We start from the raw sequence: 21,629 nt of genomic DNA on the forward strand, positions 1-21,629 counted from the left end.
AATTATTTATAATTAATATAAATATAATAATTAATACTAAATGTCACATCTCGTGATATTTTGTTAATTGAATAATACAGGACACATCACATCATTGCGGATTTGTAAGTATCTAATAATATATTTTAACTCTATATGAATCAATAGTTGAGTGTTGTTGTGGTTTCACATCCTTTAAAACTTTTGTCATTTTTTATTTTTTTTATTTCTATTTTTATTGTTTTATTTGTTTTACTAGATACTTATTGAAAAGCACTAAATCTAAAAAAAAAAAAAAATGGTAATGAGAATGGAAAGAATGTGCCAATGCAAAAAGTTAAAATTAGATATATACAATAATATTGTGGATATCAATCTGATATTTTATATTAGTCGTAGATAATCTATGCTTTCAAATGCACTATCTTTCTTTTCTTGTTTTATATTAGATTTTTAAAATGATTAATATGAATATTATTTTAATTTTAATAAAAAACTTATTAATTATATATCAAATAAAAATTGAACCACCTTATTATTTTTCTTTTTATTATTATTTAGAAAGCAAATAAACCAAATTAATGCTACTACTTTAGTTAATTATAATATCATTGATTAAGACAGAAAGAAGCTTTACTCAAAGTCTTTTTGGTTTTTTAAGGTTTTAAAAGGAAATGATTGATCTTCCCATTTTACTAAATCATATTTAAATCTTATACACTAAGTAGTCAAAGATATGGTTGATCTCCTTTGACACAATCTATTATCACGTTATAAATTTATGAACAAAGTCTCTAATTTTCTGAACAATTGATTAAATCTTCATCTCTTATTTTTTTCATTTTTTCCCTTATTAGTGTCAGGTGAACTTAAAGAATCAATCTCGTTGCATTATTTGAATAAAATTATGACATTATATTGATTTATTAATATAAAATTTATTTAAAAAATTTACCTATTTTGTCAGAATTTGGCTTACTTATAGCTAATTTTATAATTTGATTATGTGAAATTCTAAATTAATTTTTATTTTAATCAAAATATTTAAATTTTAAATTATAAATAGATTCTACAGATTTTATGAATTTTAGCTAAATGCAGCATAAATAAATTGAAATTTTAAATTAATTAATTAAAGTAAGAGATAAATAGATATAAAAAGTGGAAACTTCGTTAATATAATTGAGCTTCCAACTAATATTAAAATTGTTAAAATTTTAGCCACTTGATTGGTTCAACCTTAATATTTATAAATTAATTATATTTTCTTTTTTACTTTATAAGATATAAAATCTCTAATATAATATACTAGATTATTAATTAGAATACATCTTTATCTCGAAAAGGAATATAGTCCAATGTTAATATCTAAAAAAAATGATAGAGGATTAAGTCTTAAACACTCTTTTAAAAAGCAAAAAACAGTGCAAAACGAAAACATCTCAAAGTGGTAATTGCCTATACCATAATGAGAAATCTAAGAGAGTTTTATTAGAAAAAGAAAGATGAGTCCCAGGCCAACCCAGATACACCCTAAAACTATTGTTAGAATTATGATATTACTATGAGAAAGAAGATATGGGAGGACCCAGGAATCTCATAATTACAACCATGTCAATCCACAAATGGGTATTATTTAATTTGTCTTGTTGTGTTTCAATTATTTAACCATATTAACACTTGTCCGTTTGTATTTCGATTAATTTTGTATTACTCCTTATAGGTTCAATTATTATAACTTTGTTCCTTGGTTCAATTATTAACTTTAATACATGAATCATTAGGATCTTGGCTTCTAGCATTATTTACTTTATTTATTTATTTATTCATTTTAGGGTATTTTTATATTTTCCTTCTTGCATTTCTGGCCAATATATGTACAGTCACAGGTTACATGACTTCCTCGCAAATAATTAGCATTGCGCCCAGATTGTAAGAAAAAGGAAAATGCAATCCTTATTCCCCTTCATCACTTTTACCTTGTTTCTTTTGGTAAGAGTTCTTTGAGCCTATGAAATCAAACTATTTATATATGATTTTAATTAATTGAATGAAGATTTCAGAGAGGAGTGACTAAACCTAGTAGTGTGTAGTCAGTTGTTCGGGTCTTGCCCAGATTCTTATAACAAAATATATATTGATGATTTTATTGTGCAATTCTCTTTAAATTCTTTTTTCTTTAAGAACCCATATAGCTCAAGTAATCGTAATTCAATAAAAAATCATAATTTCACTAAAGATTCTAATCCAGCAAGAAGTCCTGATGATGAGAACTCATGTAGCACAAGAAATCCTACTTCAATAAAAAAACCTAATTCCACTAAAAATCTTAATCCAGTAAGGAGTCCTAATGACATCTATTTAATAGTTATTTGTTTCCTTGTTTATTTAGGAATCTTGACCATATTTTATTCCCTCTCTTTAAGTAGTTATTTGTTTTTTTATTGATTTAAGAATCTTAGTCGTATATCCTAGTTATTCTAGAATTATGATTATTTTGTTTTAAGCTCTATAAAAAGAGCTATGTAATTCTTTGTTGAAGTAGGATTTCTTGTGCTACATGGGTTCTCATCATCAAAATTTCTTGTTGTATTAAGATCTCTAATGGAATTAGGATTCTTTATTGAAGTAGAATTATTTGTGCTACATAGGTTCTCATCACTAACACTGTGAATGCAAGAAAAGATGTGGAAGAGTACTGGCCTAGAGGTGTAATGATAGATCAGCTATTGCCAAAATCCACTGCAAACTCGAAAATCAATTATCACACTACTGATAATTTTGAGCTAAAGAATTTTGTTAAAGATTTTAAAGAATATGAAGAACCGATTTATCATGACAATATAAAATCATGTAAACATAAATCATATTCTAAAGATTTTGAGTCAAGACCTAATATATCAATTTACGATAATATGATGTTATTCTCAAAGAAGAGAAATCTTTCATAAAGGACTGTAAACCGAGACCTAATATCTCAGTTTATGATAATAATGCTGGCCTTACAAAAGAGAAACCATTTGCTAACGATTTCAAACCAAGACCAAATATTTCAGTTTATAGCGATTAAAGAGAAGCACGTTTCTGAATACATGCAAATTGTTGGATGACTCTACCTAATGGTATTTTATGTCTTATGAGTGAAGTGCTTGAATAAAGTTTTCTTTTGAAGACCATTGGTACAAGAATAGTGTTATTTTAAAAAGATGACAACTAGTTCTATATATATGTAGTGTACCTTCTAGATAAGATAAGCTCTTTAACTAATAAGCAAATATATGCTTACTGCAACTTCATTATTTAGATAACCTTTATCATCTCTGCAAGTTGTACTGGTCTGGCAAGAACATACAACTTGCTTTCATATTCTAAAAAAGTTCTTTGGACAGTAGCTTTCTGAAGATATATCATCAAGTGGATCGGTAAAAGTTAATCACTAAATGAGATGTATAAAAATAATACCTCATTTCTTGCAATCTTATTTATAAAAAAAGTAAAAATCAATTTCTAGATACTTCGATTTGAATAGAAGATCCAATGTTAGTTCGATAATTCAATATATCAGACTGTTAGTTTGATATATCTCACTTAAATTATCACACTAGAAAATAGGCGGAGAAGAATAAATAATCTTAATCTCATTCATAAATTGAACCCATTATTGAAATCGTAGCTGCAATTGCTTGGTATTCAGCCTCTGTAAAGTACCTTTCTACTCTCTTTAGCCTGCGCAATATATAACCCAGCTGTAGACTTTCAATCATCAACGCTATAAATCTCCAATTTGCATTATTATTAGTAGAAATGTTGAAATTACTATATTATTATTAAAGTTTAACAATAAAACACATCAATTAATTAATGTTGCCACATTATTTGAGATTACATATTTATACTAAATTAACATGAGTATTTATGAATATTCTCCTCAAATGTCAAATCCGCTAGAGTGTTTTTGCTAAAGAACTCACAGTCTAAGCATTGGCTCTTTTACGATCATCAAGAGGTTTTGGATAGCAACAGCTTCAACCTCATATGCTCTACAAAATAGCAACGAATCATTAGCAAATAGTAAATGGGAAATAGAGTGAGAGTGTCTAGTTATTTCAATCCTGCAATTTCCTCTTTCTTTACTTCATTAGATAATACATTGGAAAGCCCTCCAAAACAAATAAAAGAATAAAAATGGAAAGAGGAGATTTTTCTGTGGCATTCCTCTGCTGGGTTTGAAATAACCATATTTCTCACCATTAATCTTGGCAAAGGAAAATAATGTGAAAATCCACTTAATTACTCATAAGATCCACTTATCATTAAATCCCAGAAATTGCATCATATGCTTGAGAAACTCCCATTCCACACATTCATATGCCTTACTAATATGGAGCTTCGGTCATATTAACTTCTTCTCCTCATGTTCTTTAACAGATGCATAAATTCATGTGAAATCAAGTTATTAATTATCAAATATAACCTAACCTTTTATATTATGATCTTCTCCAATAATTTGAGGCAGAATTTGTTGTAATCTAGAGGCCATACAATATTTTTGTGTGGTATACAAAATAAAGAAATGGTTTACATTTCTAGCATCCTGCCAGCCGGAAAGAAATTCCACATTATTGCCCACATGCCCCCTCACATAATATTCTAGTGCTATCATATAAAGTTGACAGGAATATAATAAAACAAAATAATTGAAATAAAAATTAATTATATATATATATATATATATTTGAAATTAATTTATTTTATAATTTTTAGAATGTATTCTTTTTAGATAAAAAGATAGAAGAGGTTATAAACTATCATAAGAAAACTATTTTATTATTAAAATTCTCGATTTGTAAGGATTCGATTAACTTCACTCTAATCAATAACTATTATTATATTACCCGTATAATGATAATATGAATTTACAGTTTAATAATTCTTAATTTTATCTTTTAGCTATTAAATTATAATTTAAAAAGTTATTGATCCAGTAAAATTAATTTGATGTCAAACAATTTAAGTTATTGAGCTCTTAATTTATATTATGAAATACGTGTAATATAATAATAATAGTTGACCAAAATAAAATGACTGAATATTTGCATATTGATAATTTTTTAACGATGAAATACTATTTTATCATGATTTTTAATCATATATTTTTTATTTAAAAATAGTTAAATAATAAATGACATAAATTTTTTTAATGCATCCCTTAAGATAAAAGCTAATAACAATCGAATGTAAACAAAAAATTACTGGGTCACGGTAACAAAAAGCAAGTAAAAAAATGTTATGGCTATATATATATTTATTTATTTATTTATGGGATTTAAATTTTTTTGATATCTGTGTTTATATTTAATACATAAAAAATTATTTTCACATGTGTATTTATTTTTGACACTTAAAATTTAAATGTGTTTGAAATTTTATAATTTATTTCTATTAATTTTTTATTAATGAATTACATTTCTAATTAAATATTAATTTTAATAATAAAAATAATATTTTTATAATATTTTAATATTATATAGACTAATAAATTAATTTCTTAACTAAAAATGATTCTAACTCTACCATAAGAAATAGCATACTAATTTTATATTTTAATATTATATTAACTAATAAATTAACTTTTAATTAAATAAAGATTCTAATTTTAAAACATAACATTTTAAATTTTGTTTAAATACTATATTTATTAATAAATTAAATTTATAATCATATAATAATTTTTAATCGTATAATATTATAATATCAATTATATTGATAGTATTAATTTATATAAAATTTAAAAAATTAAAAGATTTAAAAATAATAAATAAAATATTTAATTTTATTATTTTTAAAATATTATAAATAAATATTAAATATTAAAAATTTTATGAACTTTTATTTAAAGAATTTAATTTTAAAATTAAAATAATAATGCAATATGAATAAATAATTAATCTATTTTATTTATATTTTGTTTAGCTATCAATTCCAATACAATAAAAAGAAGAACCTTATTGTCGTAGAAGTTACCGCCATTTGTTCCAGCCAACCACAATCTCTTCTCCCGAATTTATATATATGCATTTCAGAAAATAAGAAAATATATTTATATTTATAAAATATCAAATAATTAATATATATTTAATTATTTAAAATATAAATATATATCAAAATTTATCGATTCAAATATATAAACAAAAATTACAAATTTCAACTAAATTATTTATTTAAGAGATAGATTGTAGGAAAAACAGTATAAAGATGGTAAGTTTTGTGAAATAGCGCTATGCAATCCTACTTCTTGTTATGCATTATGAATTAATCTTTCTATACTAAAAAAAATTAGCAGAAAAAAGAATTTCTATAGATAATAATTTAAGATTGCTATTGGAAGATTAATTAAACCAAAAAAGAATATTATATCGATTGCTATTGTTATATAACTATTTTTCAGTTTTAAAATTAAATATTTTAAAGTAGAGTTTAATTAATAATAGATTGAATACATATGGATAATAATTTAAGAAACAACTTAATTAATAACATTAAGATTTGTATTCATATATTTATAAATTAATAATATGATCAGTATACTAATTTTAGAATTACAGATTAAGATATTAACTATGTCTATGTAAATTAATGTATAACTATATTATTTTTTATGATTAAAGCATTATTTAATTAGAAAATAAGCGTGTATATATATATAGATAAATCGTGTGAATCTCAGAATCATTTTTAGTGCATTATGCTAATGATATAACAAAATAAGTATTTACTTGAACTTCAGCACGAAAGAAGTGCCAGATGTCCGCATGAGTTTGCTTGAGAAAAGAAATGCTCTGGAAAATCATCGGAAAAAGAAATAAATAGATATTACATTTAAAAGTAGGACATTTTTGTATCAATAAGAGTACAGAAAGAAAAAGATATCAGCCACTATAAGACAAGACCATGTCTTTAGTTTGTTTATTTTCCTTTTGCTAGTAAGCCATTTTTATTAAGGAAAAAGAAAAAAGAAGAAAGAAGGGAGTAAGAAACATAGGGGACAAGCAAGATAATTCCAACCCAAATATATCCGAAAACTATGCTTGAAAAAGTCGGTTAGATTTATGATGGTGCATAAGAAAGAAGACATGTAGAGGACCCCCAAAGCTCATAATTGCTACCATTTTAATCCACAGATATACATTATTTATCCCTTTGTATTTCAATTATTTTTTAATTTGCTTCCTATGTCCAGTCCAATCATCCTTCTAGCAGTACTTATTTATTTTAAGCTATTATTATATTTTCTTTTTGCATTAATTTCTGGGCTATATATAGAGTAACAGGCTAGATGACTTTCTTCCAAGTAACTAAGATTGCACTCAGTTTACAAGAGTATGAAAATGAATTCCTCCTTCCCTTTCATCGCTTTATTCTTGTTTGTTTTGGTAAGCATTTTTCAGTTTACGAAATCGTACTATTTTACATCTGATTTTAATTGAAATATATACTGATGATTTAGTTATGCCACTCTTTTCTTGATCATGAACAGGTTACTAGCACCACAGATGCAAGAAAAGATGTGGGAGAGTACTGGCCTAGAGGTGTAATGAAAGATCAGCCATTGCCAGAAGTTGCTGCAAGCTCAAAAATCAATTGTCACACAACTGATGATTCTGAGCTGAAGAATTTTGTTAAGGAATTTAAAGATCCTGATGAAACGATTAATCATAATGATATAAAACCAGGTCAAAGTAAGTCATTCTTCAAGAATTTTGAGCCGGTACCTAATCTATCAGTTTACAACAATGATTCTATTCTCAAAGAAAAGAAATCTTTTTTCGTCAAAGACTTTGAACCGAGACCTGATGCCTCAGTATATGATAATGATGTTGGCCTTAAAGAAGATAAATCATTTGCTGAAGATTTCGAGGCGATACCCAATCTTTAAGTTTATAATGATTAAGAGAAGCACATTTATGGACTCATGCAGTGATCCTTAATGCCAACTGTATTTGTATGTTTCATGTGTGATAATAAGTGCTCCAATAAAAGAGTCGTAATATTGTGTTAGAATGTCCGAGTTGATGTTTTAGTTCTGGTAAAATTGAGAGACAAATATTTGTATTAGATAAATAATAATTTTAGCAATAGTAGCAAGCAAATAAATTCTATACTTTTGACATCTGTGGTCCATAGCTATTTACACATGCATACGTATAAATGTGATGTTATTCAATTATTATATATTTAATATATATCGTGGTAAAAGAAAAAGAGAAAAAATCCAAATTATTTATTTGCTAGCTAACATTAACCGAAATGTTTGCCATGTTCATAACCCTAATAATCAGATGCCCAATCCAAATATATTTATAAGAATAAATAATGTTCACTCAGAAAGTGATGAGTATTTGTCTCTTTCTTTTTCTATTTATTATTATTGCAAATGAGCCTTTTATTATTTCTTTCCTGAAAATAACTTTTTATGGTTTTTATTAGATTATTTACTTAATTAGTAAAAGCCATATCCGCTTAGAATTGATTGAATTGTTTGCTGTAGCTCGCAATCAATGCAAAAAAAGGTGTGGGAATTTGCTATTTAATAGTGGCTCAAGCCACCTTAGTTCTGCAGTAATACTTGATTAATCTCTCAAAATAAATTTCAACTAAACTTAATTAAAAAATGTATAGTCATTTGGCACATTTCTACCAATTATGAAATATTTTATTATTATGAAATATATCGCCTTAGTAATATAAAATAATATTTAAAGATTATTAAAATTTAATTTAACTATAACTAATTTCATACAAATTTAATTTATATGTAAAATTTTAAATTAATTTTTATTTTATTTAAAATATATAAACTTTTAAATTTATAAATAAATTTTAATCAAATATAATATAAAAAGTGACGTTTCGAGAAAATGATAATGTTATTGCTTAAATAATACAGTACTCCATCATCGTTGAAGTAATAGAGTCAAGGATCGAATTGTGCGTATATTTTTGTCATTGTCTTATTTTGGAATTCCAATCCTAAATCTACATAATATGTAAAATGGAATTTCTGTTTCCTTCTTTGTTATTATTTTTCCGCCGGGCTTATTACTTCTTTTATATTTTCTTCTTGGGCCATTGCTTCCTATCTTGGACTACTTGCCTACAAGTCTTAGGCCCATTTCTTCACGTAAGAGTTATAGACAGAAACCACGACTATAATATTCCTCTCTTTCACACCATAGATCAATATTCTAACAGCCAAGTCTAAACACAAACGACGAAGATCGACAGATATGCGAACCCCCTACCATCATATCATGGACCGCTGCTGCACACAAACACCGAAAACCGATCCACGCTAAGACTGACTATTGCCACACACAACTTTGACACAGTGCCACGACAAAATTCACTTCACATTACATGAAAACAATAAAAGCACCTCTGCTAATAGCAATTCACAGAAATGGTGTATATCATCATCACTCTATAGAAACCGAAGAAAAAACCCTCGACAAAACTCACTCATAATGGAGGACAAACCGGCGGGGGGGAGCTCGGCCACGGCGGGAGGAGACTCACCGGCATCAGCCGAGCCGACGTCATCGTCCCGGCGGAGAGCCAGTGGACAGAAGAGGAAAGCAAACGCACTATCAACTTCAAACGCTTCATCTACGCCATCAAAACGGTTAACCCGAGAGAAAGCGGCGATCTCTCAAATTCCGGTCCATAACGGTGGTCCGTTGACTAGAGCGCGGCAGAGCCCTAACAATTTAGGATCTACCGCGGCGGGTGGTGGGATTAAGGTGGAAGAGAAGGTGGCAGCGGTGACAGCGACGGAAGCAGCAACGATAGCGGCATTGGAAGAGGAGGTGAGTAAATTGGAGGAGTTGAAGGGTGGTATAGAAGCTGAGTTTGAGGTTATCAGATCTCGTGATTCTAATGCTCATGTCGTGCCTCATCATTGCGGTGAGTGTATTTTCTCTTTTTAAGTGTTTTCTTTTTTTGCGTTGATTTATGTACATATCTTTTCTATTTGTAGTAAAAAAAATTGCGGAAGACATTTCAGTTGCTTCTTTTGTTAAAACTTCTTTTGCAACTTCCATTTTCATGCATTTAGTTATCTTTATTTCTTAGAAATTGTTTGATGACAAGGTTCTTAAGCTTTGGTTGTTAAAATAAGAGCACGAGCAATTGTGTGCATGTGACTGTCTGAGAAGTTACTGAATTGGGCCATACTGCTTTCTTCCGATTACAGGCTGGTTTTCATGGCCAAAAATTCATCCCCTTGAGGAGCGTGCCTTGCCTTCATTCTTTAATGGAAAGTCTAAAATTCGGACACCTGATATCTACATGGAGATACGTAATTGGATTGTAAAAAGATTTCATTTAAATCCAAATGTACAGATTGAATTGAAAGATCTGTCAGAGCTTGATGTTGCAGACGTAGATGCAAAGCAAGAGGTGCTAGAATTCTTGGACTATTGGGGATTGATAAATTTCCACCCATTCCCACAAACAGATTCTCCTGCCAATGCTGATGGTGGTGGAAGATCGGAAAAGGAGTTGTTGCTAGAAAAGTTATTTCACTTTGAAACCATTCAACCATGCCTGCCTGTTATTTCTAGGCCTAATGTCTCTTCTCCTGCTTTGCCATCTGGGTTCTTTCCTGATTCTTCAATTGCAGATGAGTTGGTGAGGCCTGAGGGACCAGCTGTTGAGTACCACTGCAATTCTTGTTCAGCCGATTGCTCCCGGAAACGGTACCATTGCCAGACACAGGTTGGTTGTTCTCTAGAGTTCATCGGTTATTTGCTTGTGCTGTAGAAGGAAGAGATGTTTTCTTTAGTTAATTGTCATCTAAGTATAAGGTTCCAGTTCCGCACCACATGAGTGGTGTCCAGTCAAGCACAAGACACACTAATAAAATGCAGCATCTCCTGTTGACCATATTAGAACTTCTGTGCACAAAACAAGGATAAGGATTCATGCCAAACATGTTATGGAGTGTTACATTTTCTGCAATGTCAAAAAGGTGCTATTAAATTTTCTTATGTACATGATCTTTTTGACAAAGCTGTCAGAATCGGGTAATTTTTTATATTATTGGGACATTGTGTTACATTGCAAGGAAGTTCTTGTTTGCAGGATTAAAATTGGAAGTCTCATATGCTAAGGGATGGGTATAATCATAACAGACATCAGTTTGCAATAACAAATGGTTTATTGACAGCTTGCAACGTAGAGGATTGTGAACCCCTGCTTGTTGATTCATGTCAGTATTGAGAAATTCTGCGGAGCAGAATACCAATGGGATGCCTGTAACACAACTAAAAAACCCCATTGTTTGTTTACTATTTTGGGAATTGCTAAACCATGAAAAAGAGCTCTAGTCTGCATCTTGCCAGCCTGTCTTGGATTTTGAATTTTTTTTTTCCACATTCAGAAACTTGTAAAAACCACATTCATCAAAATGGAAAATAACTCAAATGTTTAATTCTTAGAACTGTATTTATTATGATCAAGAGGTCAGAAACATACACATAAGCATGTTGTTTGCATGACTCTGTTGTTTTTATTCAGATTTAAGAAATGAGGAATCCTTACATCATGTATCTTCTGAGTTAGCCACTTATGGCTGTATTGTGCTTAACAGTGAAATTTTGAATAAATGATTTTCAGATTATAGTGGGATTGATGATTGATGGATTAATTTGACATGAGCCATTTTTGCCACGGTCGTAGAATTGATGATTGATGGATTATTTTTTAACACAAATTGTTTTTGCCATGATCTTTATTCCTTTTGATTATGTTCTTGTTGACAGGCAGATTATGATTTATGTGCTGACTGCTTTAATAATGGGAAGTTTGGCTCAGACATGTCTTCATCTGATTTTATTCTTATGGAGCCTGCTGAGGCTCCTGGCATAAGTGGTGGAAAGTGGACTGATCAGGAGACCTTACTTCTCCTTGAAGCATTGGAACTTTATAAAGAAAACTGGAATGAGATTGCAGAGCATGTTGCCACAAAAACCAAAGCTCAGTGTATATTGCACTTTGTTCAAATGCCAATCGAGGATGTCTTCTTTGACTGTTGTGATGATGTAGATGGGAATTCCAAAGAAACTACAGATCCACCTGCGAACATGGATGAAACATCTGCTCCTAAAGATGGAATGGAAACAACCGAGGATAAGACTGGTGCTAAGCAGGATCAGACGTTAACCTCCTCAACAGAAGATGCAAATGAAGTAAAAGTTTGTCAGGAAATTGCAAGGCCTGACAATGGCAGTGAAGCTATAATTGTTGAGGAAACTTCAAAATCAAAAGATATTAGTGAAGTGAAGGCCGATCAACATATGGGTGAAAATTTTGCACTCAAAGCTCTTACTGAAGCATTTGAAGGTGTTGGCTATCCTTCTACTCCAGAAAACCGACTTTCATTTGCGGAGGTTGGAAATCCTGTCATGGCTTTGGTAAGTAAAATGTTAATATCCATGGGCATTTCGTCAGGTAGCTCTGGAAATGAACTTGCTAGTACCAAAAAAGAACTTATGTTAACACAACTATTGATAATCAACAGTTCCTACTTGAATGTGAAGCTGACTTCATTAACAACAGACATGCTTGATGCTTCCCCACCTGTCCACCGAAGAAAAAATTGTTCTGACGCGCTCTAAGTACAATATGCATCAATAGATTGCTTCTATTTTGGTGTTTTCTAAAAAACCCCTGCTGTTTATATGGAGAGTGACAAAATCAATTTTTGCCCATGTTGAATGTGCTTGTAATATTTCTCTCCCTCCCTTAATTTTTTGGTCTCTGTCTTTGCGTGCCTGAATCTCTTTTTTACTTACATTAATATGCCTTCATTCTTTACAAGTAGAAAAACGAAAAAGGTAGCCATGAGACATGCACCTTACAGTGCAAGCAGTAAAATCTCTCTTTTGACTGCCATATTTGAGTATAATTTCTTTTAGCTTACACGCTGTTCATCTCCTTTATAGGCAGCATTTTTGGGAAGATTGGTGGGAAGGGATGTTGCTATTGCTTCTGCTCAGAGCTCTTTGAAATCCTTAAATAGTGAATCCCCTGGCATGCAGCTGGCAGCAAGGCACTGCTTTCTTTTGGAAGATCCACCAGATGATAAAAAGGGGCCAGCTGGTATTGGTTGGTGCGTAACCTTTTTCCCTACATCAAATTATTTTTGGCAACTTTTGGGTTTGTGACTCATGCAGTTTGAAATCTGCAGCAGTGCCACTGAAATTTCTAATCAAGATGCTGCTAAAGACAACCAGGAGGGGCAAACCCAGAGAGGAAATGACTCTCCATCAGTTCTGGATGGCAGTGATTTATTAAATGATTCCAGCAACAAGAAAATTGAAGCTTTTGCTCCAGAAGAAAAGCAGCCTCCAGATTCTTCAAATGAAGAATCCAACAAGAAACTAAACACTGTAAACTATGCAGGCATTGCAGCTTCTCATGCGGAAGTTGAACCTGGTAAATTGAAGGAATTTAATGAATCAGAGTCAGAAAAAGAACCTCAAATGAGTATTTTGAAAGAAACAAATGAGATATCATCCAAGTCCGAAACTCCACCAAGTTCCGTCAAGGAAACAGAACAATCCTTACCGACTGTGCATTCTCAGCTTACGGAGATCTCTAAGGATGTGGATATGGTATCTGATTTGAAACTTTCTGATTCTAATGAACCTTGTCAGTCAATTGCATCAGTGTTGATTGAAGAGCCCTCTCAAGCTGCAGAGGTATCAGAGGATGTAGACATGGTATCGCATTCTCTGCCCCAAGAGAACATTGAGCAACAGCAAAAAGTGAAAACAAATTCAGCAGGAGATCACTCTCACCCTACAGAGGCACCAAAGGATGTAAAAATGTTGTCTTCACTGCCTTCAGAAGCAAAAGAGCCTCAACAACAGCCTGTTGCCCCAATATCGTTGGTTGAAAATGGAGAAACTCCAGGTCTCTCTCTCTACTTTCCTCCCCAAACTCTGTGTGTGGGTCTTTTTGTGTGGGTGGGTGGGTGGATGCCTTTGTGATGATGGAATTTGGATCATTAATTAGTCTAGGGAATAGGTCCAATTTGGTTTATAAGAAGACCTATGTCATTGAAGTGTCCTGCTATTAATTTGTAAACCTAGTTGATCGTCAGTTTTCCTCCAATTTTATTTCTGTATATTTGTTCTTTTGCAGACGAGGACCAGAAGGACGGAAAGAAAGAGAAGCCTGATAGTAATGAGATTAAAGATGATCATAACATCGATAAAATAAAGAGTGCTGCAATTTCTGCACTCTCAGCAGCAGCAGTGAAGGCTAAACTTCTTGCAAACCAGGAGGAAGACCAAATCAGACAACTTGCTGCATCATTGATAGAAAAGCAGGTATTTTCATATGCTAACGAGTTCTCCATGTGTTATAATACAGCTGACCTTTCTGACCTTTGGTTGCAGTTGCATAAGCTGGAAACGAAGTTGTCTTTCTTTAATGAAATGGACCATATAATCATGAGGGTTAGGGAGCAACTCGACAAGTCAAGGCAGAGGCTGTATCATGAGAGAGCGCAGATTATTGCAACCCGACTTGGGATACCACCATCCTCGTCTAGAGCAATGCCACCGACATTACCCACCAATAGAATCGCAATGAATATTGCAAACTCAATACCAAGACCCCCTGTGAACATGAATTCCCAAAGGCCCCCAATTTCAAGACCCATCGGGGCATTGGCTCCTATCCCGTCTAACCCATTTGTATCAACTACAGCAGGAAATTCAATTCGGCCTTCTGGGCAGGACAATCTTTCTTCAGTTGTGACAAAGTAGTCTTCCCCCAGGAGGCATGTGAATAGAGTTCCATTGATATATATATTTTTTTTTACACCAATTAGTTGCCAGCCATTTTTCTGAGTGCCCCTTGCAGTTGTTCTTACTATATATTGAGGTTGGCAGAGATCTTATTAGGTGCTTTTACAAAGTTTGCCTGCCTATAATTTTGAACTTGAAAATTTGCCAGCCGATGATAACCGAAGTTAATATCCCTAGGGTAGCAACTGATACGACTGAGTTGAAGGAAAAACATGCTCTGAGCAAAAGGATCAAATGAAAGAAGTGACCCTAGTTCTAAACCTACATTTTCCAATTTACCCATCTCGTTGAGAAGTCAATAGTATGAATAGTCAGTTAATAGTTAAAACAGCTGGAAGGGAGATGCTGGTCTGCAGGTGCCATCTGCATTGTAATGATGTAATTGTGGAAAATATGGTTTTGGTGTGTCTTTGAAACTAAGTCTAATCTGTTTCCAAGTCAAATCTCTGGGCATGTTTTAATCAAGTCTAATTCCACTCTGTTGGTCCTCGTACAGTAACTCAGATCCAACTAATGCTACTGTATCTGAGCTTTCTTTCTTTCACATATCATTGGCTTTATAGGGTAGAGAGCATTGATGATATGATCTCTCGTTTTTTTTTTTTTTTAAATCTTGAAACCATTTCTATAATGTTCTCAAGGCGTGGTTTTATTCCAGAAATGGACCGCCAACTCGAGTTCATATTTATGTGTATCGCTAATATCTCATCCATGAAATTATCTTGGGAGGAGATGTCAGGCATCTTCCCTACAAAGCTGTTGCTGCGTGGTCCGACTAGCAGGGAGCATTCAACATACTTAATACAAACGGGGATGAAAACCTAACAGCTTACTGCTCAGATACGATGATTGCAAATTTGTAAGGTTCGGTCTATATACTGTAGACATCATAAATGAGTGATGCCCAGTATGTAATGTTATGCAGCATTTCATACTGTCCCCAGAATGTAGGCTGCTAGTTGTTTGAGAAACCAGATTTGGATTAATGGTCAACAAAGATGAATTTTCTTATTAGTTATTTTGCATGAGGAAGTATATGGTACGATCAGCACTCGGAACACTTTGTTTCTCCATAAGCAAGATGACATTCCTGGTCTCCTGAACAAGTTCATTCTCCTTGAATCACAGAGGGGAGGTGCATCTCCGAGAATCACTAAATATCCGTTGAAGCTGCCTATCGGTGGCCTGCCCATTGATCTGTATGCGAGGAAGTCTACTGTTTATGGATAGAGCATAAGTATCACTTAAAACTTTGTTAGAGGATCCTACACACCCCCAAATGCAAATTCGAGGCATTGAGTTACCTTATGTAGCTGCATCTTCTTGGGTATGTAAGCACATCATCAACTTTTCTAGCAAAGAAATAATTAAAAGGATTCGCGACCCATGAGAATAACTAAAAAGTGTACGTGATGCTCCCGAAAGTACGAGTGTTATAAATTATTATCCATTAAACTCGCAAGTGAAATCAGAAACCCTTTAACGTCTCCCTTTGGATTAGTGAGTGTTAAAACGCCAAATTTAGATTTTTTTTCAATTCAATAAAACTGCTTTATCCATAAAGGTAGTTTGCCAAGACTAAATTTTATAAAACAGATTTCGGGATCGCAATTTTTAAATGGGTCATAATCTCTCAAGTCTTTGTAGTAACGAAGTTTAACAAGTGTTTGTTCCCGGCAGAGCTATGTTTCAAATTGAAAGGGTGACATTGAACCACTAACCTCAGTTTCTGAACGGGTCAAGGAGTTCACAAGGAAAATGTTTCTGATGCATACAATAATCTAATACATCTCTGGAAGGAACTCTCGAGTATCTTGATAAATGATAAATAAGAAAACAAAACACTATAGTAACAAGACTAGTGCACAATAATGAGATAGTGCCTAACAAGAAATCAAACACAACCTGAACAAATAAAACAGTATTACAGACAGGCACCCAGAATTGGCACCATTTGACGAATTTGCTTCCCACAAACACTAATGTACAGTATTGCCTTCATACATATCAATAGAAACAGCTAAAAAGAGGCCAAATCATTTATAACACTTGTAAAGGTACTTTATTGATGCTGAAAAATCAACCCACAATTTAACACTCGCATCCAGTTGACCTAGGCTGACTGCTGGTTCCAACATCAATGGTGTCCGGCAAGTATCTTCACCAGCAGCACAACAGCAGAAAAAGGATTATATTAGCGTATTTCAGATAGTTCAAACAGAAAATGGATACATATAAAACATCAATTACACTGCTCAAATTATCTATTTGGCCACCAAATCAAATGGTCAAACATCTCGACATGTAACTGAATCCAAAACTATACCAGAGGATGACTAGATATCACTAAACAAACAAATTGGTCAAATTAATCAATGTGCATTCTGAAACATGAGTAATCACCAGAAAAGAGAAAAGACCGTAAAGGTGTTTGCAAATGGCGATTTAGCACTTACATCTCTTCCTCTTCCCCACTCAACAGGGCATTCTTTGCTATGCATTGGAAAGCTTCTTCCACATTAATGCCTTCTTTGGCAGAGGTCTCAAAGTATGGAATATTCCCTTTTGATGCACACCAAGCTCTTGCCTTTTTTTCTGAAACCTGGAGTCAAGCAATGTATTCACTTCAGCACATTAAAGAATATGAATAAGAATATGAATAAACATGTCCACAAACACACATAATAGTGTATAGGGAAACAAGTTCAAGAAGATACATACCACTCTACTATTTCCACCATCCACATCAATCTTGTTCCCAAGAACAACAAATGGGAAATTCTCTGGATCTGAAGGACTTGCCTGCAGATAGATAAATTTGCAGTGTGTATCAAGCAAACAACTGATCAATCATAGACTCTATTCAACATAATTGCCTGTTATCTGCAAATAGATCAACAGAATACCTGAATAAGGAATTCTTCTCTCCAGTTGTTAAGGTTATCAAATGACTTCATTGAATTAACATCATATACGAGAACACAGCAATCAGCACCACGATAGAAAGCAACACCAAGACTCTGGAATCTTTCCTGGCCAGCTGTATCCCAGATCTACCAAAACAACAGAACACTAAATGCTTGGTATAGCACCACAACCAAAACACTGGAAAATTTACTAAGAATTCAGTAGCACATGACAAGCACAAAGAAATTCAAAGTACAGCAATGAGGTAAATAAATGACATGCACCAAATAGATTCCAGTTAAGCAAATCTGATGCACCGACACAGCAAGCAGCTTAAGTATAACCAAATTAATCCTCGTTTCGGCTCATCAAGTAAAAAAATCAAAAGAAGACTGGAGAACACCAAAATGTTTCCCAGGACATTGCCATAGCACTGAATCCCATGGAATGACAAGCAACAAATTAAAAAAAAGGGTGTCCCTAAAAGATTATAGGAAAGATGTTGATGACTCATTATATCAGTTGAGTAGCAAAAATATAATATGATCTTTAAAATAAAAAGGATCAGGCAAGAAAATCAAAACATCTGCAGCTAAAAAGATCAAATTAAAAGAAACAAACCATATGCAGTCGTGCAAGTAATGCTTTATTAATAGTACATAACTGAACTACTTGATATTAAAACCATTACATACTGCCCACCAACCTGTAAAGTGAAGAGCCTATCTTCAAATTGAACTTCCTTAGTCAAGAAATCAGCTCCAATTGTTGCCTTGTATTGATTGCTAAACTTCTTATTTACATATCTAAAAACAATTAAGTCAAGAAGAAAACAAAATAATACCACATAAAAGCTTACATTTCTTTTTCTTTAATAAACGAAATTATAAGATCAACAATCACATCCACCAATGAAAAAAAGGCTCAAGGATACTGATTCATCAAAGAAGTTTTTCCCACCCTGAAAAGCACAATCAAAATGCCAAACATATCAACTTAAAAGTTCCATCAAAACAACAAGTAATAACAGCTAAAAGAAACAAATCAGACACTCAATTTTTGCCCTAATAAAAAAATAATGCTCGGAGACCAAAAATAAATGGTCAATTACTATTCACAGACACAAAATTAGGGCCTCTTCAGATTCATGTTTAAGGTCACAGTAATAGAGGAATCCACAAATTAATTAAGGAAGGAAATAAACAAAGAATAACTCGATCAGATTAATGCTAATCTCGAAGATCCACGTAATTTAACAACAGAACCCTATGTATAAGAAATATAACAAGTAACGGTGACTGACCCGCTGTCGCCGAGAATAATGACCTTAAGAAGAGTTCTACGACGTGAAGGCATAGTTCTGATGAAATTGAATTGATTTGAATTTGATCGACCTGCCTTAGGGTTTCCTTTTGTTGTTTGTTGTAGGAGAAACTTCGATTGTGCAAGTACTTGGGTGGATTCTACTGCTACTAGGAGACGACGAAGAAAAGAAAAGCTCTGTTTATTTGTTTTATTTTTATTTTTATTTCTTTATTTTTTAAAGGAATAAATTTTTTTCAGAAAGTTGGGCCGTTTTCTAGTTTGTAGTCTGCTTGGTCATGGAAAGCTGGTTCTGACCTGTAATTCGTCTGTTTTTTCAAATTTAATTTTGTTTATTTAATCTTTTTGAATTTGAAGGGAGAGTTCTAAAATTACAGGTCGGTGACTTATAGTCTAATCACACACTAAAAATATTTTTCTTATTATAAATCGAAACACAGTAATATGTTGGAGATAATTCTTTAATCCATTAATAAAGCTTAGATGTTTTCAGATTTCAAAATTTGGTGGATTCAAGTTGATAAAATTTTATTTTAAAATGTGTATTTATTTATTTTGACATATGTATTTATTTTTTATGCATAAAATTTAAGATTATGTATAATTTTATAATTTTTTCTATTAATTTATTGATTAAAAAATTATATTTCTAATTAAATACTGAATCTGATTCTAAAAATTTATATTTTAATATTATATTAACTAATAAATAGTCTCCTAATCAAATAATGATACTAATTCTATTTTAGAAAATAGCATATTAATTATATTTTAATACTATATTAACTAATAAATTAATTTTCTAATTAGATAACAATTCTAATTGTAGAAAATAATTTATATTTTTTATTATATTTAATTATAAATTAATTTTTAATTATATAATAAATGTTTACTTTAAAAAAATAATATCAATTATTTTGATAGTGTTAATTTATATAATATTAAAATTAATTAATTAATATTTTTAAAATAATTTTATATTATTATATTAATAAAACTTTAAAATTTTAAAAGATTAAAAAAATCTAAAACTAGTTAGTTTATTATTATTTTTTAAAATATAATAAATTAGTATTAAATATTAAAAAATTTATTAAATTATATTTATCAACTTAATTTTACAATCAAAATAATAATAACGGTCGTGCAACATATAGGTAGGCGGCTATTTACTTTAATTTTAAGGTAAAAAACATTTAACTCATAAAAGTATATTAAAATGATTAATTATTATTTTTAATCCTGTAATTTTAATAAAAAATTAAAATAGTGGTTATTTATTATGATTAGATATGAGAAGTGGTGAATTATATTAATAGTCACTAAATTTTGTATTTTATAACAAAAAGATACAAGATTTTTGATTTATAACTAAATAGTTACTGAATTTTAATTTTAACAACACTAAGAAGTTTTTCTAGCGAGTGTAAAGATAATTATACGAGTAATCACAAAATTTTCTACTTTATAATAAAAATATATTAAAATTTTAATTTAAAAAAATACTTGAGCAATACCTTTTCGTAATAGATCAAATGTTTAGTACTTTTTTGTTAGAAATTGCAAAATTTGGTGATAATTCATGTAATTTATTTTCTAAGTGTGTCGAAAAAATTTACCGATGTCATTAAAATTAAATTTTAACAACCATTTATTTGCAAATCAAAAATTTAACATCATTTTATTATAAAATATAAAATTTGATAACCGCCAATATAATATACCCACGTGAGAAATTAAAAATTTTCTTTTTTCTTTCTTCAACTCTCCTTATTTTATTTTATAATATCTTCCTTTTTTCTTTCTTTCGTGGTGGCTATATTTATTGTGAGTCTAAACTTTTGTAAACCTCCTTCTTTTATCAAGTTAAATTTCAAAATTATATATATATATATAAACCTCAAGTTTTGATAAAAACAATTATTTTTTAACTTAAATAGTATAATTTTTGTTTAAAAATCAAACTTTTAAATCGAATTAATTAAATCAAATAAATAAATAATTATTTATTTATACTAAGATGTATAAACCCATAACAAATAAGAAAGTGATATGTATATATAAGTATTTATATTTTGATATTGAATAATTAATAAATGTTCAACTATTTAAAGTAATAAATATGTGTCAATTATTTATCAATTTGATGTATACATTTAGACTAAATAAGATTTTTACTAAAAGTGAATATATGTTTAAATATATGAATTTTATTTTTTTTAATTAAACCATATGCAAATAATTTAATACTTTTCCGCCACAGTATTGTAAAAGCTTAAAAGGCAAAACCAAAACTGCATATAAAAGCCAAGCGCTACTAACAATCATGCAATCCATGGAGAATTCTTGGAGCTAAAAAAAAAAAAGACATAAAAACGTATTACAAACCAAATAAAGTAATTGACTTTAATTTTTCTTTTCTCTTAGGTATTGAATTTGACAAAGGTATACAAATTCCATAACCTCATAGATTTTGATTTTTGCATGTAAACAAAGACTAACATAAACAGATTCTATAAATCAAATAAAAACCACGCA

The 21,629-nt window shown here is 30.8% G+C and overlaps 3 protein-coding genes across 4 annotated transcripts; 2 read left to right on the forward strand and 1 right to left on the reverse strand.

The window, feature by feature from the left end:
- The first annotated feature begins 7,252 nt into the window (after nt 1-7,252).
- LOC8271408 (organ-specific protein P4) lies at nt 7,253-8,140 on the forward strand. The gene is made up of 2 exons (XM_002509427.4): nt 7,253-7,412; nt 7,517-8,140. The coding sequence occupies exons 1-2, from the start codon at nt 7,362-7,364 to the stop codon at nt 7,913-7,915; spliced, it is 450 nt and encodes a 149-aa protein (XP_002509473.3). The 5' UTR covers nt 7,253-7,361; the 3' UTR covers nt 7,916-8,140.
- Nucleotides 8,141-9,260: 1,120 nt separating this feature from the next.
- LOC8271409 (SWI/SNF complex subunit SWI3D) lies at nt 9,261-14,877 on the forward strand. 2 transcript variants are annotated; one of them, XM_015715301.3, is made up of 7 exons: nt 9,261-9,942; nt 10,232-10,755; nt 11,802-12,452; nt 12,984-13,150; nt 13,232-13,956; nt 14,188-14,375; nt 14,445-14,877. In XM_015715301.3, exons 1-7 carry the CDS (start codon nt 9,504-9,506, stop codon nt 14,814-14,816), a joined length of 3,066 nt encoding a protein of 1,021 aa, XP_015570787.2. In that variant the 5' UTR covers nt 9,261-9,503; the 3' UTR covers nt 14,817-14,877. The 2 variants fall into 2 exon arrangements, with proteins under 2 accessions (XP_015570787.2, XP_015570783.2); XM_015715297.3 differs by having other exon boundaries at nt 9,263-9,942; nt 13,229-13,956.
- A 1,774-nt stretch (nt 14,878-16,651) lies between these two features.
- On the reverse strand, nt 16,652-19,334 carry LOC8271410 (ras-related protein Rab7). Its single transcript, XM_002509429.4, has 7 exons — nt 19,069-19,334; nt 18,700-18,726; nt 18,472-18,571; nt 17,765-17,911; nt 17,580-17,660; nt 17,315-17,460; nt 16,652-17,016 (listed from the first exon to the last, which is right to left on the reverse strand). Exons 1-7 carry the CDS (start codon nt 19,119-19,121, stop codon nt 16,950-16,952), a joined length of 621 nt encoding a protein of 206 aa, XP_002509475.1. The 5' UTR covers nt 19,122-19,334; the 3' UTR covers nt 16,652-16,949.
- Between the last annotated feature and the right edge of the window lie 2,295 nt (nt 19,335-21,629).

This window comes from Ricinus communis, chromosome 5 (genome assembly GCF_019578655.1).
Source record: "Ricinus communis isolate WT05 ecotype wild-type chromosome 5, ASM1957865v1, whole genome shotgun sequence".
Classification (NCBI taxonomy): domain Eukaryota; kingdom Viridiplantae; phylum Streptophyta; class Magnoliopsida; order Malpighiales; family Euphorbiaceae; genus Ricinus; species Ricinus communis.